Source organism: Bombus bifarius, unplaced genomic scaffold (assembly GCF_011952205.1).
Source record: "Bombus bifarius isolate JDL3187 unplaced genomic scaffold, Bbif_JDL3187 scf7180000009145, whole genome shotgun sequence".
NCBI lineage: Eukaryota > Metazoa > Arthropoda > Insecta > Hymenoptera > Apidae > Bombus > Bombus bifarius.
Window position 1 is genome coordinate 1,804,183 of NW_022884930.1, and position 18,119 is coordinate 1,822,301.

At 45.7% G+C, this 18,119-nt stretch overlaps 3 protein-coding genes across 3 annotated transcripts; 1 reads left to right on the plus strand and 2 right to left on the minus strand.

Annotated features, from left to right (window-relative positions):
- Window positions 1-2,751: 2,751 nt before the first annotated feature.
- Window positions 2,752-4,618, minus strand: LOC117214028. The gene is made up of 7 exons (XM_033459847.1): window positions 4,432-4,618; window positions 3,969-4,228; window positions 3,782-3,904; window positions 3,664-3,719; window positions 3,502-3,580; window positions 3,251-3,379; window positions 2,752-3,177 (listed from the first exon to the last, which is right to left on the minus strand). Exons 1-7 carry the CDS (start codon window positions 4,601-4,603, stop codon window positions 2,971-2,973), a joined length of 1,026 nt encoding a protein of 341 aa, XP_033315738.1. The 5' UTR covers window positions 4,604-4,618; the 3' UTR covers window positions 2,752-2,970.
- An 8,375-nt stretch (window positions 4,619-12,993) lies between these two features.
- LOC117214080 lies at window positions 12,994-15,523 on the plus strand. The gene is made up of 5 exons (XM_033459933.1): window positions 12,994-13,179; window positions 13,809-13,887; window positions 14,150-14,614; window positions 14,945-15,095; window positions 15,161-15,523. The coding sequence occupies exons 1-5, from the start codon at window positions 13,108-13,110 to the stop codon at window positions 15,372-15,374; spliced, it is 981 nt and encodes a 326-aa protein (XP_033315824.1). The 5' UTR covers window positions 12,994-13,107; the 3' UTR covers window positions 15,375-15,523.
- LOC117214081 lies at window positions 15,519-17,703 on the minus strand. Its single transcript, XM_033459934.1, has 6 exons — window positions 17,632-17,703; window positions 17,039-17,425; window positions 16,898-16,960; window positions 16,762-16,824; window positions 15,939-16,052; window positions 15,519-15,841 (listed from the first exon to the last, which is right to left on the minus strand). Exons 1-6 carry the CDS (start codon window positions 17,701-17,703, stop codon window positions 15,524-15,526), a joined length of 1,017 nt encoding a protein of 338 aa, XP_033315825.1. The 3' UTR covers window positions 15,519-15,523.
- Window positions 17,704-18,119: the final 416 nt, after the last annotated feature.

Sequence of the window (18,119 nt, forward strand, 5' to 3'; positions counted from 1 at the left end):
AGCCTCCGCGATTTGGAGACAAGTCGTTCACCTTTTGTTCGACTAGCTTTAAATCTCGTATCTTGTCGTTAGCGTTTTTCTCAGACGCGTGCGCGCTCGTGTGTAGCGATCCTCGCGATAGGAATTGAACAATCACACTTACTTTCGTACCATCGAATAAGTTTTCCCGGCCACGATAGATTTATATGTATAATTTGTAATAAGTGTACGTAACGTCGGTAATATCGACGGTCGGTATGCGCATAGAATACGTATTTTGGCCTAAAAAAAAACTAGGAAAGAGGAATTTTCTCGTTCACACGTTATATATATATACACATATATTACCTGTGGCTTCGTTGATTTCCTTTCGTTCACGAGGAGAGATTTCACGAGTGCGAATCAATCTTTGATCTTAATTCGCGCAACGGTACTGTCCGTCTGTCCATCTGTCTGTCTACCTGTCTTTCTTTCATTTATATCCCTTTTCTTTCCTCCTGTCTTTACTATACGTACTTGTTTTTGTTTTCCAATAAATACATAAAGCGATCGAGACGGGAAACGCGTTTGCATCCGATGAACGTTAGAAACGCGAACTAACGAAAGACAAGACCGACAGATGGGCTAAAGCGTGAGCCAATCAGGAAGTAAACACGAGAGGTAAATGGGAATTGTGACGAAGCAGAGGGAACGCTTTAGAGACCTCGAACACGACAAAGTATCGAGAATGTACATTGGTCGTGTCGCATCGGTGCAATTATTACTCTTCGAGAGACTATTTCAATAACCTTATGAGTGTCAATTCCACTTTCGAGCGTAAATCGTAAGTTTGCGAATGTTTTCAGACAAAAGAACAAACGAACAAAAATAAAGAGCGATCGTGATTGGGGTGTTGGTGTTAAATCATAACGATAAGAGAGGTTACGTGGTCGTGTCTCTTGACTGCCACGCGGCAAAGTGAGATTATTATAATAAATTTACATTATTGAGAAAACTAATTAGGGAATGAGAGAGTGGGAGAGGAAGGAGTAGAAAGCACGTACGTACGAACGAACGAGCGAGCGAGCGAGCGAGCGAGCGAACGAACGAACGAGCGAGCGAACGAGCGAGCGCGCGAACGAACGAACGAACGAAAGCAAAAAAGAAGTAAGAAAGTAAGAAAGTTGGGAAAAAGGGATGTGAAAAGAGAGAATAAGAGGAACAGTTTAGAAAGAGAAGCAACGTGCGATCGGACGAATGTACTGACAAACGAACGAACGAACGATGTTAAAAAAAAAAAAAAAAGTTTGAACGAAAGAGTGCGTATGCGTGCATGCGAGAGAGAAACCGATGCACGAAAGAGATACTTTGAAGAATTTAGCACGTTGAACAATGGTATGGAAATACTTTTTATCGTAGACACACTTCTATTAGGCGAGAGAATTACAAGGACGATGAAAAGGCAAAAAAATAGAAAAAGAAAAAGACAAAAAGAGACCTGTATTAAGGATTACTTATTAAATAAACGAACGGTGTTTTTTCCGCCTATGAGTCGTATTTGCGTGGAGCGAGCACGGATGCATTCACTTCTCTTTCTCTCTCTCTCTGTTAAACGAGAACAGAACGAGATAGATCGTTATTTCGTTTCCATCTTTAATGCGATATTATTGTTATTACCATTATTATTATCGACACTGTACAAAGTTGGCAATAATCTTAAGAGATCCACCGTCGTAACGCGTTTACTAGCTGTGTTTGACGACAGAAAAAGAAAAATGAAGAGAAACGCGAGGCGAGGTCCGCGCTTGTCACCCAATGGAGAGAAGAGAGCTCGTTGCAGCATCGTCTAGGTCTAAACAACAACGGGGCTGTCGAAAATCTGACGCGCGATCGAGCGAGGGTGGTGGTGCCCTTTCAGCATCGCCCGATCCTGCACAAAAATATGAACGCCTCTGCGAGCCTGTATTGAATATACATACGCATTACTGCACTATAGACTGTAGCTCCTATAGATGATCCTATAGGTCTGGCTCGCTTTGCAACACAGAGGCTACCGAAGTTTCCAAGAAAAAAATAAAAAAAGAAGAGACGAAGGGGGGAAAAAAGGGTACGACGAGTTCGCGCTCCGCGTGACCGTTAAATTGGCGAATCGTCGAATCTTCGTCTTTTTTCGTCGTGATACGATAACCGTACAACAGTTTCGTCTCGACCTTTCGGGACATTTTCGTCCTCTCTGACTCCCGATTCGCCGATTTTCCGTCGCGTTCTGCGAGTTATCTTCGATCTATTGATCTGTCGAAGCGACAACAAAAACAAAAAAGAAAAAGAGCCAAGCGTTTACTGTACAATTATATTCTTTTACGTTAACGACTTACTATTGAGTAGATGAGTAGTATATTTTACATTACCAAAATATGATAGCGTTACTTGTCTTACCCTAATTTTATATATCATCGAAGATACGTATCCGCAGGAATAACGATTATAGTCAGCACTACAGTGAAGTTACTATACGTCTGTAGATAACAAAGGTCCGCAAAGAGATTTTAAAAACCGACACGATGTTCAATGTATTTAAATCTTCTCTCTCGAAAGATGAACAATATACAAGAATATGTAACGGGAGTGTATGTTGCGCGTCCCATTTATTAGTCTCCTTTGCCCTCGTTGCTGGACGCCAGCAGCCGATACAGCCCGCCGCGCGTCACACCGGTTAGCGAATAAAATAAAGGAAAAAGGAGTCCGTTGATCGAGCGAAAAAGGGAAAAAAAGGAAAAAAAAATTCAACGTTGCCTTTCGATTCGATTTTATCTTTATTAATTCTTCTGTTGTATGTTGTCACGATAAAACGACGAATAACGAAGGAGAAAAGGAGAGGAGAGTTTGGGAAAGTTGATGGGAAACTGCTGGAGGGAAGGGAAAAGAAATCGCAGCTAATAAATAAGTAGTAAAGAGTTCAGGTGTGTTGGTATGTACACGTAGGTATGATACGGATACGCGATGTCAATTGCGTTAAACTGTACGCACGTTCGGGCACAAAACTGTATCGTCGAGATCGGACACGATTTCAGCTGGATGTAGCAGATTTTCTGCGAAATCGCCGTCCCTCGCGACCTCCTCCGGCCCACGAAGGGCGTGCTCGCGAATGAATCCAACCACCAGTTCAGGATTCACATAAGACATGCTCAGACGACACCCCCACGCAACCAAAACGAATGGCTGAAACATCGATATCTGGCGTTTAATCCAGTTTCTTCGAAACAGAGTAATTCTAGCAATTACAAGAGCTTACGCGGCGTTCGTCTAGCAGGTTGTACGGGCTGATCACGTGTCGCCGTAGACAGGTCGAGACCAGACTCTTCAAACGCCTTACTTCCATCGGATTGGCGCATGGATGGTACAATGCGACGATCGCTCCGTGCTAAACCCAGTGGCAAAAGATGAAAGCAGAAAGAAATTAAAGAATGGTTACAAACGGGTATAGGGACGAGTAACGGAAAGAGAGGAAATAAATCAGTCAAATGCGTTGGACGTTGTAATTACCTCGAGATTATGGAGCCACCTCTGCTTCGGTAAAAATTTGTATTCGCCGTAGATGGGCCAGAGTGGCCTGTGCGGTCCGCTGAAGATAGCGCACAGCTAGTATTACGAGTATATCATCGTAACGGGTTTTTCGTTAACGAAACAACACAACAGCGTACTTACAACAGCGGAACGTCGTCGTCGTATTCTATCTCCTCGTACATGCATTTATGCGTAGCCTGTGAACATTCGAGTCGATTACCTAGCGTTTTTGCCACCGCTGTTGCGATTAAATACTTGCCACGTAATACTTTGGAATGCGTTCGCAGTACTTGAGCGCTATCGTGTTTCTATTCGGGATGATTTTGTTGTCGTAGCAGGTGTAATTGATCGGATTACCGTCCCAATCCATGGTCAAGTTGGTCTAAAAGGAAATAGGAGAATCAACGTCGAAGAATCGATCAAAGAACAAAAGACGCAAATTGTACTTTGGCATCGTCGCAGTTTCTTGACGGGTATCCCATCGGTACTCCGTGAAGGGATTGAGAGGATCCAGAAAGCGTTATCTGATCGACCTTTGCAAGTACTTTGGGAGATGGAGTGAACTCGTTTGGCCTGTCGGGCATCCATCGGCCAGTCCAATTCTCCAATTCATCGTCAATGTTTCGACGACTCTCGCGGTCATTGTTAAACGCGTACTGTCGTAACGAGGTTAATCGGTCGAAATCGTCGTACTGTTGTGCATCTTCTGCAATGTTTCGATCAAAGATTACAATCTTTTCGATCGGTTCGTTCGAGAAAGGTCTTGAAAAAGGAGACGACGATCGGGAAAGAACGAGTGTTCGAGGTTAAGAAAGGCGGGATACGCGTGTCTGGTATAGCTGGGAAATGCACACAATACGAATACACAATATGACGTAGCCGGAATCGGTTTGACATTCGTGCCCTTACCTTCAACGTAATTATCCCTGAGGAATTGGTAGTCCGCGATGCTTCCCGCGAGAAAATAACACGTCAAAAAAAGTAAAACAGTCTCCGTTTTCATTTTCACGCGAATGACGCGGTGGCAAGTGACAACGTATCGATCGACGGTCGTCCGATGCGATCGCCATCTCGCGGCCATAAAGCAACGTGAGCTTAGCAATTTTACAACTTCTTTTATCTTTTTCCATGTCAAAAAATTTTAATCAAATCCTGCTTTATACGATACTCTTCGGAAACTCTTTTAATGGTACTTCGTCACATTTTAAAGCGCAAACACGTTTTTCCGAAGGCAAAGTTATTACATAGTCGGAAAATTAAAAAAAATATGCACAGTATGATACATGTATGTCAATAATATACATATATTATACAGAGATCACATAGATCTGATATGATGTACATACATATTGTACCGTATAATATAGTATTGTACCGTATAATTACTGCTAGAGACGCTAGTTTTTGAAGTTACCAACGAGGTATAGGGTAGACATGACAATCAATGCTTTTTCGTGTCGCAAGGTTTGGGCGGTCACCTAACCACCCCGTGCCATTTTCGTATCGCATTCAACGTTATCGATTCAGTATAGTAGTGGTTTGAATTGAAATTTAATTTTCCTATAAAATTGCGAGTAAATGATAGAATAGAACAGTTTGCAAAGAAAGTATAGAATCCTATACTTCTGCAACTGATTGGAACAGTGATTTCGTGCGGAATCTATGATACATATATCGATAGACTAACTACAATTTGAAAAAATATGATGATATTTTTCCAAATATTAGCTCTAATTGGTATAAAATGACCAAGACAATTTCAATTTTCAAATAAAAAAAAGATCTATACAATCATTTCCAAGTTTTTTTCTTCGTTTTTTCCCCTTAAACTGCTTGTCATAAAAAAAGAAGTAACATTAAGAAGAACACGAAAGACGTATCTTGTCTAGATCTATAACTTTTATTTGACGCGATCTTACGCGTGTTTCCACGCGTTTTCTTCCGTTTGCGCGCATTTTCACGCGACTTCGCCCGTTTCCGCTTGATGAAATTAAAAAATTGTTTTGCACTGATTTAGATAAGCGAACGAAACTTTATTCGACTCTTCTCGTCAATTGCGATCCTTAATATTTTAACTGAACTGAGTTGCGAGACAATTAAACCAAGTTGGAGTCTATCGGTGCATTTATTCTTTATTGAATCGCGAGTAATATAGGTGTATGTCGATTGACTGGTATAGGTGATACAGGGGCGATAACAGGTATAGGTGATACAGGGGGGATTCGCGTCAAATACGGAGCAGCGATAAATGCAGAAATTCCTCGTAATTATGTCGGTAAAACAGTAAGACGTCGGCCTACCGACACAAACGTCACAAATGTCACGTTTATTCCGTATCTCGCCTGCGATATGATAACTTTATCTTTTTCCGGTATTTTTCGATATTTCAGAACCTTAGAAACAACCGTGTCTCGTCACGTCCTTTAATGCCACGTTTATAGCGTCCTTAGCCGATTCTGAAACGTATTTCTGACTAAATTTTTCCATGCTCATTATCTTCTCACTTATCCCTGGCTTAACATACCATTTATATGAAGTTATATTCAATTGTACCGTCACATAAATATATTAAAGATCGCATTTTTATTTCGCATACTCGCATCTTTAACAAAAAGGAAATAATTTTTTGAAATATAAAAGATTATTTATTAATAGGTAGAAATGTGTATCATGATTAGATTGTAAATTTTTATGGATTTGTAGGAAATTTTAGGAATTTTTAAGAAAGAATAAATAAAAGGTATAGTGTTTTCTATAAGACTCGGTAGGTAAAACAATTTTCTATCGAGATTCTGCTTTTTTAATCACAGACGCTGTTTTAGTCGACTATCTCGTTCGAACAGGAAATCTTTTACTCTTGGAATTTCTCAGTGAATGACGATATTTCCAGGTGTTTAAAAAATTATCGAATATCTCTGCTACTTTATTCTCTTAATATTTTCAATTTTCTTCGACTTCTTCGTTATCTCTTTACAACTGATTTGTTACGCTAATGAGAGTTGGAAAGGATTTGATGTTTCAAGGATCTTAAACGATTCAACGTTTTCCAATTCGATTTGCAAGTATGAAACTTTTTGCATAATAATTTGCGTAATCGTGCCATTTTAAAGTAATTTGATCGCGTAGCTTTACCGATGTAGCTGAAACGATTCTTCTCACAGGGGATGACGATTAAAAGCTTACAAATGCTCGTGGTGCGACGCAGCGTTTTGCTGTTCGTTTTCGAATCGTCACTCGAAAGACGAGGCGTTTTGCTCGAGGCAAGTTATATCAAGCGCAAAGAGCAGGAGTTGCTTCGATACGTTCGGCTAGCAGCTATTAACGTTACCAAACCTTCCTGTTTCCGGTAATTCTATTAATTACTCGATTATACGTGGCGTTCCATGCAACGAGTAGTTTGCGACTACTCCGTTACGGCCGCGACAAAGATCCGTTCACCAAGGCACAGTCTAAAATTAGTTGTCACCCGTTCTCGCGTTGCGTTGTAAAGGTCGGCTAGCGGTTTTCCGCGCAGCCGGAACGCGACCAAACAAATGTTCTCCCATGGTGTTCTGGTCGTCTCGACGTTTCAACGACAACAACGAGTCGGTTTTTAGCTGAAACTTTGAGCCACAGTAATAAAAGTTGATGTCAGGCGTCTGACAACGACGACAAAAGTCATTCTCCAGGGAGCGAGTCTAGTTTATTCGTTTTCCCATTGACCGCAATAATTTCTTCTCGGTCAGACTCGCGCGATCCCGCGGGAGCAGTCGCCCGACAACGACGGCCAACGCGACTCCGGAATAAAATCGAGAGCCTAAACGAAGACCCGTCGTTCGATCGGTGTATCGGCTGCGAAAAGGGCTGCTAGGAGATAAGACAACGATATCGAGCAGAAGGTGTCGAGTAGCTGTCCATCGCGCTATCGTCAAAAAACGGAGTGCTCTTTAGTCGAAAGCTGTCTCTATCGAACGAGGGTTGGGGAAACGATCGAGAGACACGAGGATAAAGTTAAACGCATGAATCAATTGCCATGCAAACAACGTCTCGAGTGACCATATAGGCTAAAGTGTTCCTACCTTCTCTTATCCTTTATCGTCGACCCTTTTTATTTTTCTTTTCTTTTTTCTCTCTCGAGGAGGGGAAATGCTATTACGCGTAACTCGGTAACTGACTATGTGGGGCTCGGCGGATGGAGTCGCCATACCCACTAAAAACACCTCTCCTCTATCCGCTCCTCTTATAGTACAGGAACCAACCCCGGAACCGCCTTTCGATATTACTTCAGGGTTGGCCTTAGTGCCTATCCCTCGATAGTTCTTCTTTCTGTCTTCTCAATTCAATTTACTAGCTTCTCTTCTCCTGCTCTCCACAATTCTCTCTTGCACTTGTCTCTCTTGCATAACTTTCCTGGAAAACGCTTGGAACCTAGTCCAATTTCGTCCTGTTTCCTGGTTACTGGCTTTATCAAATTTTACACCGTAAAGTGGCATGCCAACGTAGCTTTCAAATTCAGTCCTCTCGTAAATCTCCACCTAGGACAGTGGAACAACGCATGCTCCGCATCGTGAGCATCGGTGCATGGTCCAATGATCGATGTACGTTTTGTACTTTTTAAAAGTATGTAGGAAGTGTTGGTGTTGCCAGGTGAAAAAGAGAATTCACGTTTCATCCCGGGACTACCGGTGGACTTGTCACTAAGGCTATGCCCGGTAGTCCCTGCCTGAGACATAGAGGGAGTCTCGCTAGGTGCGGTATTTGTATCGTGATACCGTATATTCGACCGCTAGCGAGACAGACAGGCTCGTTGTCGTCGTAGTAGCCCTCTGGCGTTGGCGGTTGGTACCCGCGAATCGCCCGGGAGGTATTACGACCGCGTCGATGCCTCGATCTGTCGGCGTTCTGTTGGTACCGATCCGCCACAACTACAAACATCTATCGTTGGCCCTAAAACGAAAAAAGCTAAAAAAGAGAAAGCGCTATCTTCGCTTCTTTTTTCCTTCGCTTTCTTTTTTTCTTACGTTATCGTCGCTGGCCATAGAAGACGAAACGCAGTTAAAGCGTAAATCGTAAAGATAACGACGACGACGACGATACGATCGGACTACTTTCGACATTTTAGGATACTCGAAGGTTACTGGAACGAAAAGGACGAGAATGGAAGGCGAAACGAATCGAGAAGCGAGGACGATCAATCTCGTTTAGCGTCCGAAATTGGATAGAAACGACCAAAAGCGCGTTTAGATGCCAGTTGCGATTTAGGAATTTCGGGAGCGATGTTACATCCGGTGTTCGGTACTCGCAGCACTGGAACGCGTATCCGCAGGAAAGAGAAGTGCAATGGAATGGAATTGGATCGAAAGATGGGAAATGGTCGCGACGCGATCGCCAATTTCGGCATTTGCCAAGGGGAGCTCGAATAATAAGCCTCTGCGGGATCTCGTAACTCGTATCGCGACTGGCAGGAACCGTTCGACCACGACGAGTCGACGAACGAGACGAATCGATTCGTCGAAAACTCGAAGATCGTCGTTGCGTTTGGCGCGTAGTATACGGAGAAAGATACTGTTAGATAGATGATACATTTACGCTGTACATGTGAACGTGTGTGCAAGCAGCAGAGGGCGTGCACGTCTGAGTTGAGACAAAAGGCGGTTGGAAGCCGTTAGAAGAATCTGGAGGAGTCGGTTGACAACAAGCGTGCGTGCAAGAAGGTTATCGACGTCTTCGGAGTGTAATATATGTCGGAGATGAAAGGAAACCGGAGTATCTCCTTTGAAATTTTGGGAAAATCCTCTAATACCTTAGCCTAGATTCCATCATAACCGTAATTAAGCAATTGTTGTCGTTCACTCTGATTGTAATTTTTTTACGATTTAAAGTGTTTATCGAGCCCAAGAATACAGTTTTAGGTACATATTCACAACAAACGGTGAATTTTTTGTAATGATATGTTAGGCAAAGGTACCGATACGCGTCGGTACTACGTAGCCATGCTGTATCATGTGTCGGCGCTTTACATTTTTCATTGTATAATACAATTTTCGGGTTTAAACCGCTGGGGAGCGGAGCTTTTCCATGTATTTCTTTTTTATTTTTTTTCTGTCCTGAAAACTTGGTCGCAAAACAGGACGCTTCGGTAGTCTGCTTTTTGGGTGCTGTGTAACTTTGGGGAGGGGCGGGATGAGAGGGAGGAGGAGGGGGAGGGGGATGTACAAATAGGTTTATTTACAAGTATTTACACTATTTACAGTTTACACCCGTGTTATGCGGTGTCAGAATTGAGTTCTGTCGGTTTAATGTTCTCTCTTATTTTATTATGGGTTCTGTATCCACCAGTATATTTTTGTGCTTTTTCTGTCTTTGGTGTCTTTCCGGGGGAGGGCCATGTTGTACCTCCATCTGGTGTCTGCGGTCTGTCCATTTATGTTTTCTTCATAGAGTATCGTTTTGATCCCTATTTTTCTTTTTACGTGATAAATTATTGGGATATTGTTTTGCACTCTGATCGTAATTGTTCGAGATTTGCGATAGTGAGATTGGGCTCGAGGCGACACAACTGGTCGCCGAACGTAGCCACGGTCACGGGATGGACGTTTTGCCTGACGGAGGTGTAACCTCTTCTTCTCCGAATGACCACGTATTCGCCGTGTACGGACGTACGCACACGCGACACGTGTCGGAGCGGAGAACGTTAAAGCGTCGCGACGTACGATTCCGGTCGGCCCGAAACCGGCGCCCTTCGCGCAGTTTCTCACGCTCCACGGCTTTGATTCTCGTAAAGCGTCAACGGCACGTTGATAATTTAATCGGACGCATCGCAACTCGCCGCGACCGCGTATACATTTACGCACGCACCTGTTGTGGCATTCACGGCCGGCGAGAATTACTTTCCGCACCAGATACGAAGCGAGATCGATCGCGGTTTCCTGCTCTCTTTCCCCTCTGTCTCAACGTTGCGACGCACCGAGAAACGAAATCGAGCCGCTCTAACGCAAGTGCAAGGACGATGATGATCGTCGATCTATCGATCGAGCGCCACGTTAGTGTCACGTAAGCTTAAGGGTTGGTTGATGAAATAAAATAGCCGAGTCGTAACGCAATTATTAATTTTGTTTCGATTCGAAGATGGTTGTTTCGTCACAGAGTATCGTGGCGGCACTCGGCGACGATGTTGTAACGTTTTTTTCTTTTCTTTTTTTTTTATTTATTTGTTGAAATTACAATCAATTCTCGCGTTGAGAATGATGTTGTAACGTCAATTCACATCAGAGAGGAAATAGCAAAATATAGCGACAGATATAGCAAAAGAGTCAACAAACACCGAAACTCAATCACTGGACTACTTGATACGACGGACCAGATTCGCAGGCTGAAGAGGCACTACCCGCTAGACCTAAACGCTAGATTCAATTAGTTATCTAAATTAAGTAATATTCACTTATTTATAACACTTATAAATTATACTTATCTATAATAAGTATCAACTTATTATAAATAATCAGCCATGTCACTGCGCCACGCCAGAAAAATTACTGAAAATTCTCAACGCGAGAATTGATCGTAATTTTAATAAATAAATAAAAAAAAAAAAATCTCCTCCTTGACCGTTGGTATTCCCAGGTCTTTCCGAATGTCCTCGTTTCTAACGTACCATTGCGCGTTTACTATTGTTCTGAGTATTTTAGATCGCATTGCCTCTATTTTGGTTATATGGCCCATTGCTGCTGTTCCCCATAGTGGTATTCCGTATGTCCAGATTGGTTTTATGACCATTTTATATATTTTTAGTTTGTTTTCTATACTTACTTTAGATTTTCCACTTGTTAGCCAGTACATTTGTCTCCTTGCCATCTGTATTTTGTCTATTGTTGCTTTAATATGCTGTTTCCATGTGAATCGTGTATCTAAGCGGACCCGTGACGTGTCGACGAAGACGAGACGCGCCGAAGCCAATTTTCGCCCTCGGAGTTGGGCCCCTCTGGGGCACTGGATGGTCGAAGCACACGAGGCAAGCCTCCCTTGAATATCGATAAGGAGAGACAGCGTCAGGGCCAATGGACCCCCCTAACGCCAATTCAATAGTCAGAAAGTATTAGGACTGACTAGAACAAGAAAAAGCGGGAAGGGGTGCAACTGAAGTTAATTCGTAAGAGGTTCCTGGAGCACCCCTGTCATACGCGTTGGATGGTCATCGTGGAGTTTCAGTCGCTAGGAGTCCAACACTGCTCCGCTGTTACGCGATTATTGCGACAGCGGAGTGTCCATGAGGATTTTTCCACGTAAAAAAAAAAAGAAAAAAAAGAGTAGAAAATAGCAGATTACCGAAACACGGAAACCACAAAACGCGCGATAACTTCTCCGATAATAATCATTCGTATCTCGATAATCGGAAATCGATCATCGTTAATTGAAACACGTCGAAAAAGCTTTACGCTCATCTAAATTTCATGGCAACGTGTATCGTTAATGTCATATTTTTGTTATACGTTGATATACGTTCGTTTACGTTGATTACATCTAACCAAAGTGTATTAGCCGTATGAATAAATAAATAAATAAATGAATAACTAATAATCGGTGTCATTGCTGCTACGGATACAGCGGGACAGAGGACAGATAGACAGACGTCGCTTTGACAATATCTTTTCGCATATTCGGCTGATTCTGCCTGGGAATTTGTTCGCTTGAGAATCGCAGAAATCGAGAGACTCGAAGCGGGAACATAAATAGAACGAGTGGCAGTCGATAGAAGAATTTCTCTTCCTTTTTTCCTTTTTTTTTTTTTTTTGGAAGAATTTTACGATCAATTCTCATTGAGAATTCTAAGTAAATTATTCTGGCGTGGTGCTACGTCGTATTTAATAAGCGTTCGTTTGATTCTAGTTGCGCGGAACGACGTAGCGATCTCTTCTTCAGCTGCTTCTCCGATGCGACGCCTACGGTGAATGTCAAGCGTCGATATTTCTGCCACTCGAGTTACGAAAAGCTGCGAAACCAACGACGCCGTTAACGGCTGATACAGGCTCGGGGGAGCAACTAAACGGCGAGTCGTATATTTGCAGGTTCACGCAGCTCGCTACTCGTAAAGATCCACTGTAAGCTGTATGAAAATCTGTTTTTTACGGCTTTAGCACAACCAGGCGGAAAAATACGTGCATAGATGGAACACTTTCCGGACAGATGGTGACGCGATGCTACGATAACGCAGGCTAATTTTTCGCACGCTGAAACTCGCTTTCGAAACGTTTGAAATCGGTGGGTGGGTGGTGGAAAGTCGATTCGATGGGCCGTGACGACTCGTCGACGAATGACGATGGCTCGGGACGAGGACAGGAGGCGCGAAGGGTCGCGCGTAACGGATAATGGATTTCGGCGGCGCGTGCGACGGTTCGGCGCGTGCGTTCTCCAGGAGCGTTTCACCCCCCGGTCCGTGCACTCGACGCGCTTACACCCTATATATTTCGAGCAAAGACGAGATGAACCGGTACACGGCACGCGATTTTTGCGGAAGAAACACTCGCGGACTCGCATCGCAACTTCGACTATCACCGACAGTACCACGTTCGCACCTCCCATAGAAGCCACCGCGGTGCCAAATCCACAATGACGCGCCACTGTTCTTTCGTTCTCTCGATTCTGGCTCTCTCGATCGCCGGTTGCGTATTGGCCGTCCAGGTAACTTCTTTCTTACTATTTTCTCTCTCTCTCTCTTTCTCTCTCTGGCTTGTCATTTCGTCGGTGTAACGTCGTTCCTCCGGTTCGAAGAAGCTAGGCAAGTCGGAGTTTCGATCGTTCGCGGAATTTCGAGTCACGCGATCGGAAACAGCGATGTTGGCGATAGCTTGCGCCACTTTCCGTCGCATCGTTCGCTACTGGATCGTAAAAGCGGCGCGCCAACGAATCGACGAGATCGGTACGCAAGCGTCGTTGAGCGTCCAGACAGTCACGGACCAACGAAACGTAAATTCAACGAAGAAAAGTTTCGCGAATACGTGGAACGCAACGATCGTCGTTGCGTTGGCCGGGAAGGCAACGGGGAAAAACTAGCGGCGGTTTCTCCGTTGATTCGGCGATGCGTCGTACGGCTAAAGAAGGACGTAGAGTAGACGGGCACGTTCGTGGCGAACGGTGCGGGCGAAATCACGCAGGAAATCTCGCGGAAGATCTCGCGGTCGGAGAAACTTTCTCGGGGATCGATCTCCGGATACGTCGCGTGACTGTAAATCGAGCGGATGGTCGCGTGAGGAGCGTTCGCGACCAACGAGGCACGATTTCAACGTAATCGAACGACGCGTTGGTTGCAGGCTGAAACGAGCTCCCTGCGAAGAGAGTTTTACGGGCCGAGCAAACCGGAATTCCTCGTCGAGTACCTGGAAGGTCACGGTAAGTGAAAAAAGACTGGTTCCACGTATCTCGTACGCTTGTTTCTCGTATACGCTTCTGTCTGGTCCGCGGAGGAAACCAAGAAATTTCTCTGCCGCTTCGTGTGCGTCGTATCCGCCGTGATTTCTACGCTCGACCGATGGCGAAAAGACGCGCTTTCGCGTGATCTGGGTGCTGGTGGCGGAGGTTGGTGCATCACGGTGAAGGGAACGAGGTTCGACGAACGATCTCTTACCTGCGATCGACGATCGACGGATTTCAGGTTCGCCGCAGGAGAGTGCGGCGCAGGACGAACGATATCAGTCGGTTCGACCGAGCAACGTCGAACGCCGGTTGTTTAGCAGGGGATCGATCCTTCCAGGAAAAGGTCGGTGGTACGTGCACGAAGGAAAGGCCGAAGACGATCGATTCTCGCGGAACCTGGATCAGATCGGTGGCGGCAACCTGTTGCGCAGGGGACTGATGGTCGAGCGAGAGGGCTCGTACGACGGCTCCCGTCGCTGGTTGCCATCGCGGAGAAATCTCGATCAAATAGGAGGCGGAAATTTGCTTCGAGAGGCGGATTATCGCGGCGAACGCAACTTGGACAGCATCGGTGGAGGGAATCTCGTTCGCGGGCTGGGCGGCACGGCCGATCATCTTCGTAGGAATTTGGATCAGATCGGCGGAGGAAATTTGGTGCGCAATGTGCCCGACGACGGGTCTCGAGAGCCGGCCGAGACCCGGTAGAGACGACCCGAGTAGCACGCCGTCGCGCGGAGACGCGTGGACGGAGCACCTCGGTAACGCGGACGTCGCATAGACGCGATAAATTTCGTTCTTTGCTCGGCCGCGTTTCCGCGGTCGATTCTGTGTAGCGTGTAGTACTAGAGCAACCATAGTAATAAAGGCTAACGCACGATTATCGCATAGCGCCGCAGAGTCGACTTTTTCTTTTCTCCTTTTTTCTTTTCCACCTCTCGTTCTCGCCTCTTCTCGCCTCCTCGACGTGGTTTCTCGCTTCCGCGCAGCTGCCGAAAATTTCACTAACGCAACGCGTTTCTCCGTTTCGTTCAAGCTGCGAGGAAACAGCGCGACGACCAGGACGACCCAGCGGACGACCGTCCGCGACGCGTTCGTCCGTTCGCGCGGGACACGCAGGCTCGTCTCTCCTTCGGATCGACGAGGTATCTCGCCGACGACTACGCCGACGAGTCGTCGGCTGCCAGGTAAGACGCGTGCCTCGTTGTTGCCTCGCTTCTCCCTTATCGCCTTGTCGTTCGTTTGTTCGCAGCAAATCGATCGCGCTCTCTCCGATCGATAGACAACTGCTCGAGCGGTTCGTCAAGCGAAACATCGACGAGATCGACCGCACGGCATTCGACAATTTCTTCAAGCGAAACCTCGACGAGATAGATCGCGTCGGCTGGAGCGGATTCGTCAAGAGACTCGCAGACGACGTGGTCACCGGCGACGGCAGGACGAACGTGCTGGCACAGCGCGGCTGAAACAAATTCCACGCGTTGGAAAACATCGAACCATCGCTTCCCATTCCCGCCACGATACTCCACCACCTTCTTCTCTTTCTGTTTCTCCGTTTTGCTTCTCGCCATCGAGCAACCCTATCGAAACAATCGTCTCGTTCCAGAGAGAAAATTTATTTGGTGTGCCGCGACTCGCCGAGAAGACGAACCTCCGGCATGGTACGGACTCGACTCCGACCGTCGATCGATTTTCGCGCCACGACCGCCCCGGTCTCTCGGTGTCCGCAAGCCGAGAATTTGGACAGAGGATTCCGCGTGGCAGCACCGTCGCCGACTCGTTCCGCCTCTTCGACCCCGTCATTTTCTCCTGCAACTCGTCGATCCTCCGCGCTCTTCCTCTCGGCAGCTGCAACTACCCTCTCGATCTCCGTCGTTACGTCGACGGGCGTCTCCACCTTCGCGTTCTCTCGATTACGATCCATACGTACCAGCTGTGTCCGACGATCGAAACGTCGCGCGATTAGTTTCCGTTTCGCGCTGCTCCGAACGTTTCGGGGCCGACGACGAGCGAAGAAACGACGACCATACCTCGATCACGTTCTCCTCGAGGCCCGTGAACCGTCGTAACACCGCTGCCAGGTTCGCGCTCTGCGTCGTTATCCGACCGGTAACTCGCAGTTCCTTGCCGACGTCCTCCTCGATCTGCGAACGATTTTTCTTTATCTTCGCCCGATTCCGCCTTCGTCGTACGGTAAACGACTTACGTAATCGGAGTTCGTATAACGGCGGCTCAACGATTTTTCTCGCCATCTATTACTTTTCGCTCGCGCAATAAGAGCTCGCGATTTCTTTCTATTTGCGATCTTGACACTTTACCGACCGCTGGCGATTCAACAGCATACGCACGGCCGACCGGCATCTCAGGAGCAGATTCTCCCTAGCGCCGCCTCTGTTTCGGTTTAGACTCTCCGATACCATTCTTCTTGTTCATCGCGAACGGTACGTTTTTCAAATTGGTATAAAACCGTGGCAGCTCACAAAGCAACGCAGCCGACGCAACTGAGCAAGGTACCTTAGTACTCAATAACGAATTACTGCTCGAATAACGAGAAAGATCGTCGGCGACAAAAAGCCGATTAATTGGCTATCGATCGGTAACCATCGGTGACAGAAAACCGGTGAATCGGCCATCGGTCGGTAAAGTGTTAATCCGGATACAGAGAAATTACTCATCCTACTCGGCTGTTAATTGCTTTACACCGTTCAACGTTATCGTATCTGTACGAGGGTTCTCAGCCGTTAGACGAATAAATAAATAAAGAAATAAAATTTCACACCGATAAGTAGAATTCGGATAAACCGAGTTCTACCTTGGCGATAGAGTTAAATTGGAAAAGATAGCGATACGTACCTCGTTCATTCCTATGGCCACTCGTTCGCTGATGTAGCGGAGATTGTCGCGTGCCCGTCGAACCTGTCAACACGCGGGGAATGCTAGCGGAAGATTGGTACGCGCGATCGATCGTTCATCGACTAAAATACGTTACTATCGTGGTGAATTCTCTCATCTCCGTCATGATCTTGTGCCGCAGTCTCGCAGCCGCTAGAAACTATACGATCGCTGTTACGCGTCTTCTTTCGGCTCCTGCGGCCGATGTTACGAGATAATTCGTTTTGTGGTAGCTTACGCGCTGAAGAACGTAGAACAGAATCGCCATGTTGACGAACATTGGGATCGAGCTGCCGAGCACGTGTTGAACGAGCCGCATCGTCGCGCAACGATCAGACGTGAAACGCCGCGAAAATGTTCCTTTCCCGTGGCATCGTCCTCCACGCGGTACTCTCCTATCGAATTTATACCTCGACGAAACAAAACACGACTTGGCGCTTAGCCGCTGCCAACTTCGTTTCCAACCATCTTGTCTTTCCGTTCCAATACGATTTCCCTCTCTGTTCCGAACTTTGGTGCTGACATTTGGAACACGTGGAATCGCTTGGAATCTGCATACGTAGAGCTTCGAGCATCGAGTGGTGTTAGAAATGATACGAATTCGTCGCCGTATACCGTACGACTGCTATTCCACGCGATTCCAAGTGTTTCCGTTCGCGTTACTATCGATCCTTCGTTTAGAATATCGGAAGATCGCAGTTTCGTGTGTGCCGCTTGCGTTTTCTCGATTTTACGAAATCTTATCAGAACGTTCGACACGAGATGTTCGATGGGTATATACTCGTCCGAGCGATAATTTAATAAGGATAATTTAATCCTAACTCTTCGTACACTGGTCGTGTATAGTTTATTTGTTGTTTTCTTTTTTTTTTTGCTTCTTGATTCTGCTGCCTCTAAACGCATTTTTCTATCATATTTTTCCTTCGGAGTTGTTCACGCAGACCCTTGCTTCTGATATTGTCAACATTGTGTACTTATCGAAGAACCGATAAAATAAACAATCGATAACAGGCTTGTGGTGACGTTCATGTCCATTACGCTATCCATACTCTTCCTATATTATCTTAAAAACGGAAGAAACGGGGGAAATAATTTTCACGAACGAAGAACGACGAGAGAAATACGAATACGTATTAAGAAATAAGAAAAACGATGATACGAACGAAGACGTTTGTATTGTTGTCGTTGCAATCGCTATGGATTCCGCGTAATTCGCGACGTTATCGTTTTGCCATCGGTTTGAAAGTCCAACGACGTACGAACTTTCAAGTAATTGCCTATCCACGTTTTTCCCCTCGTGCGATGCGTTTTATAACGTG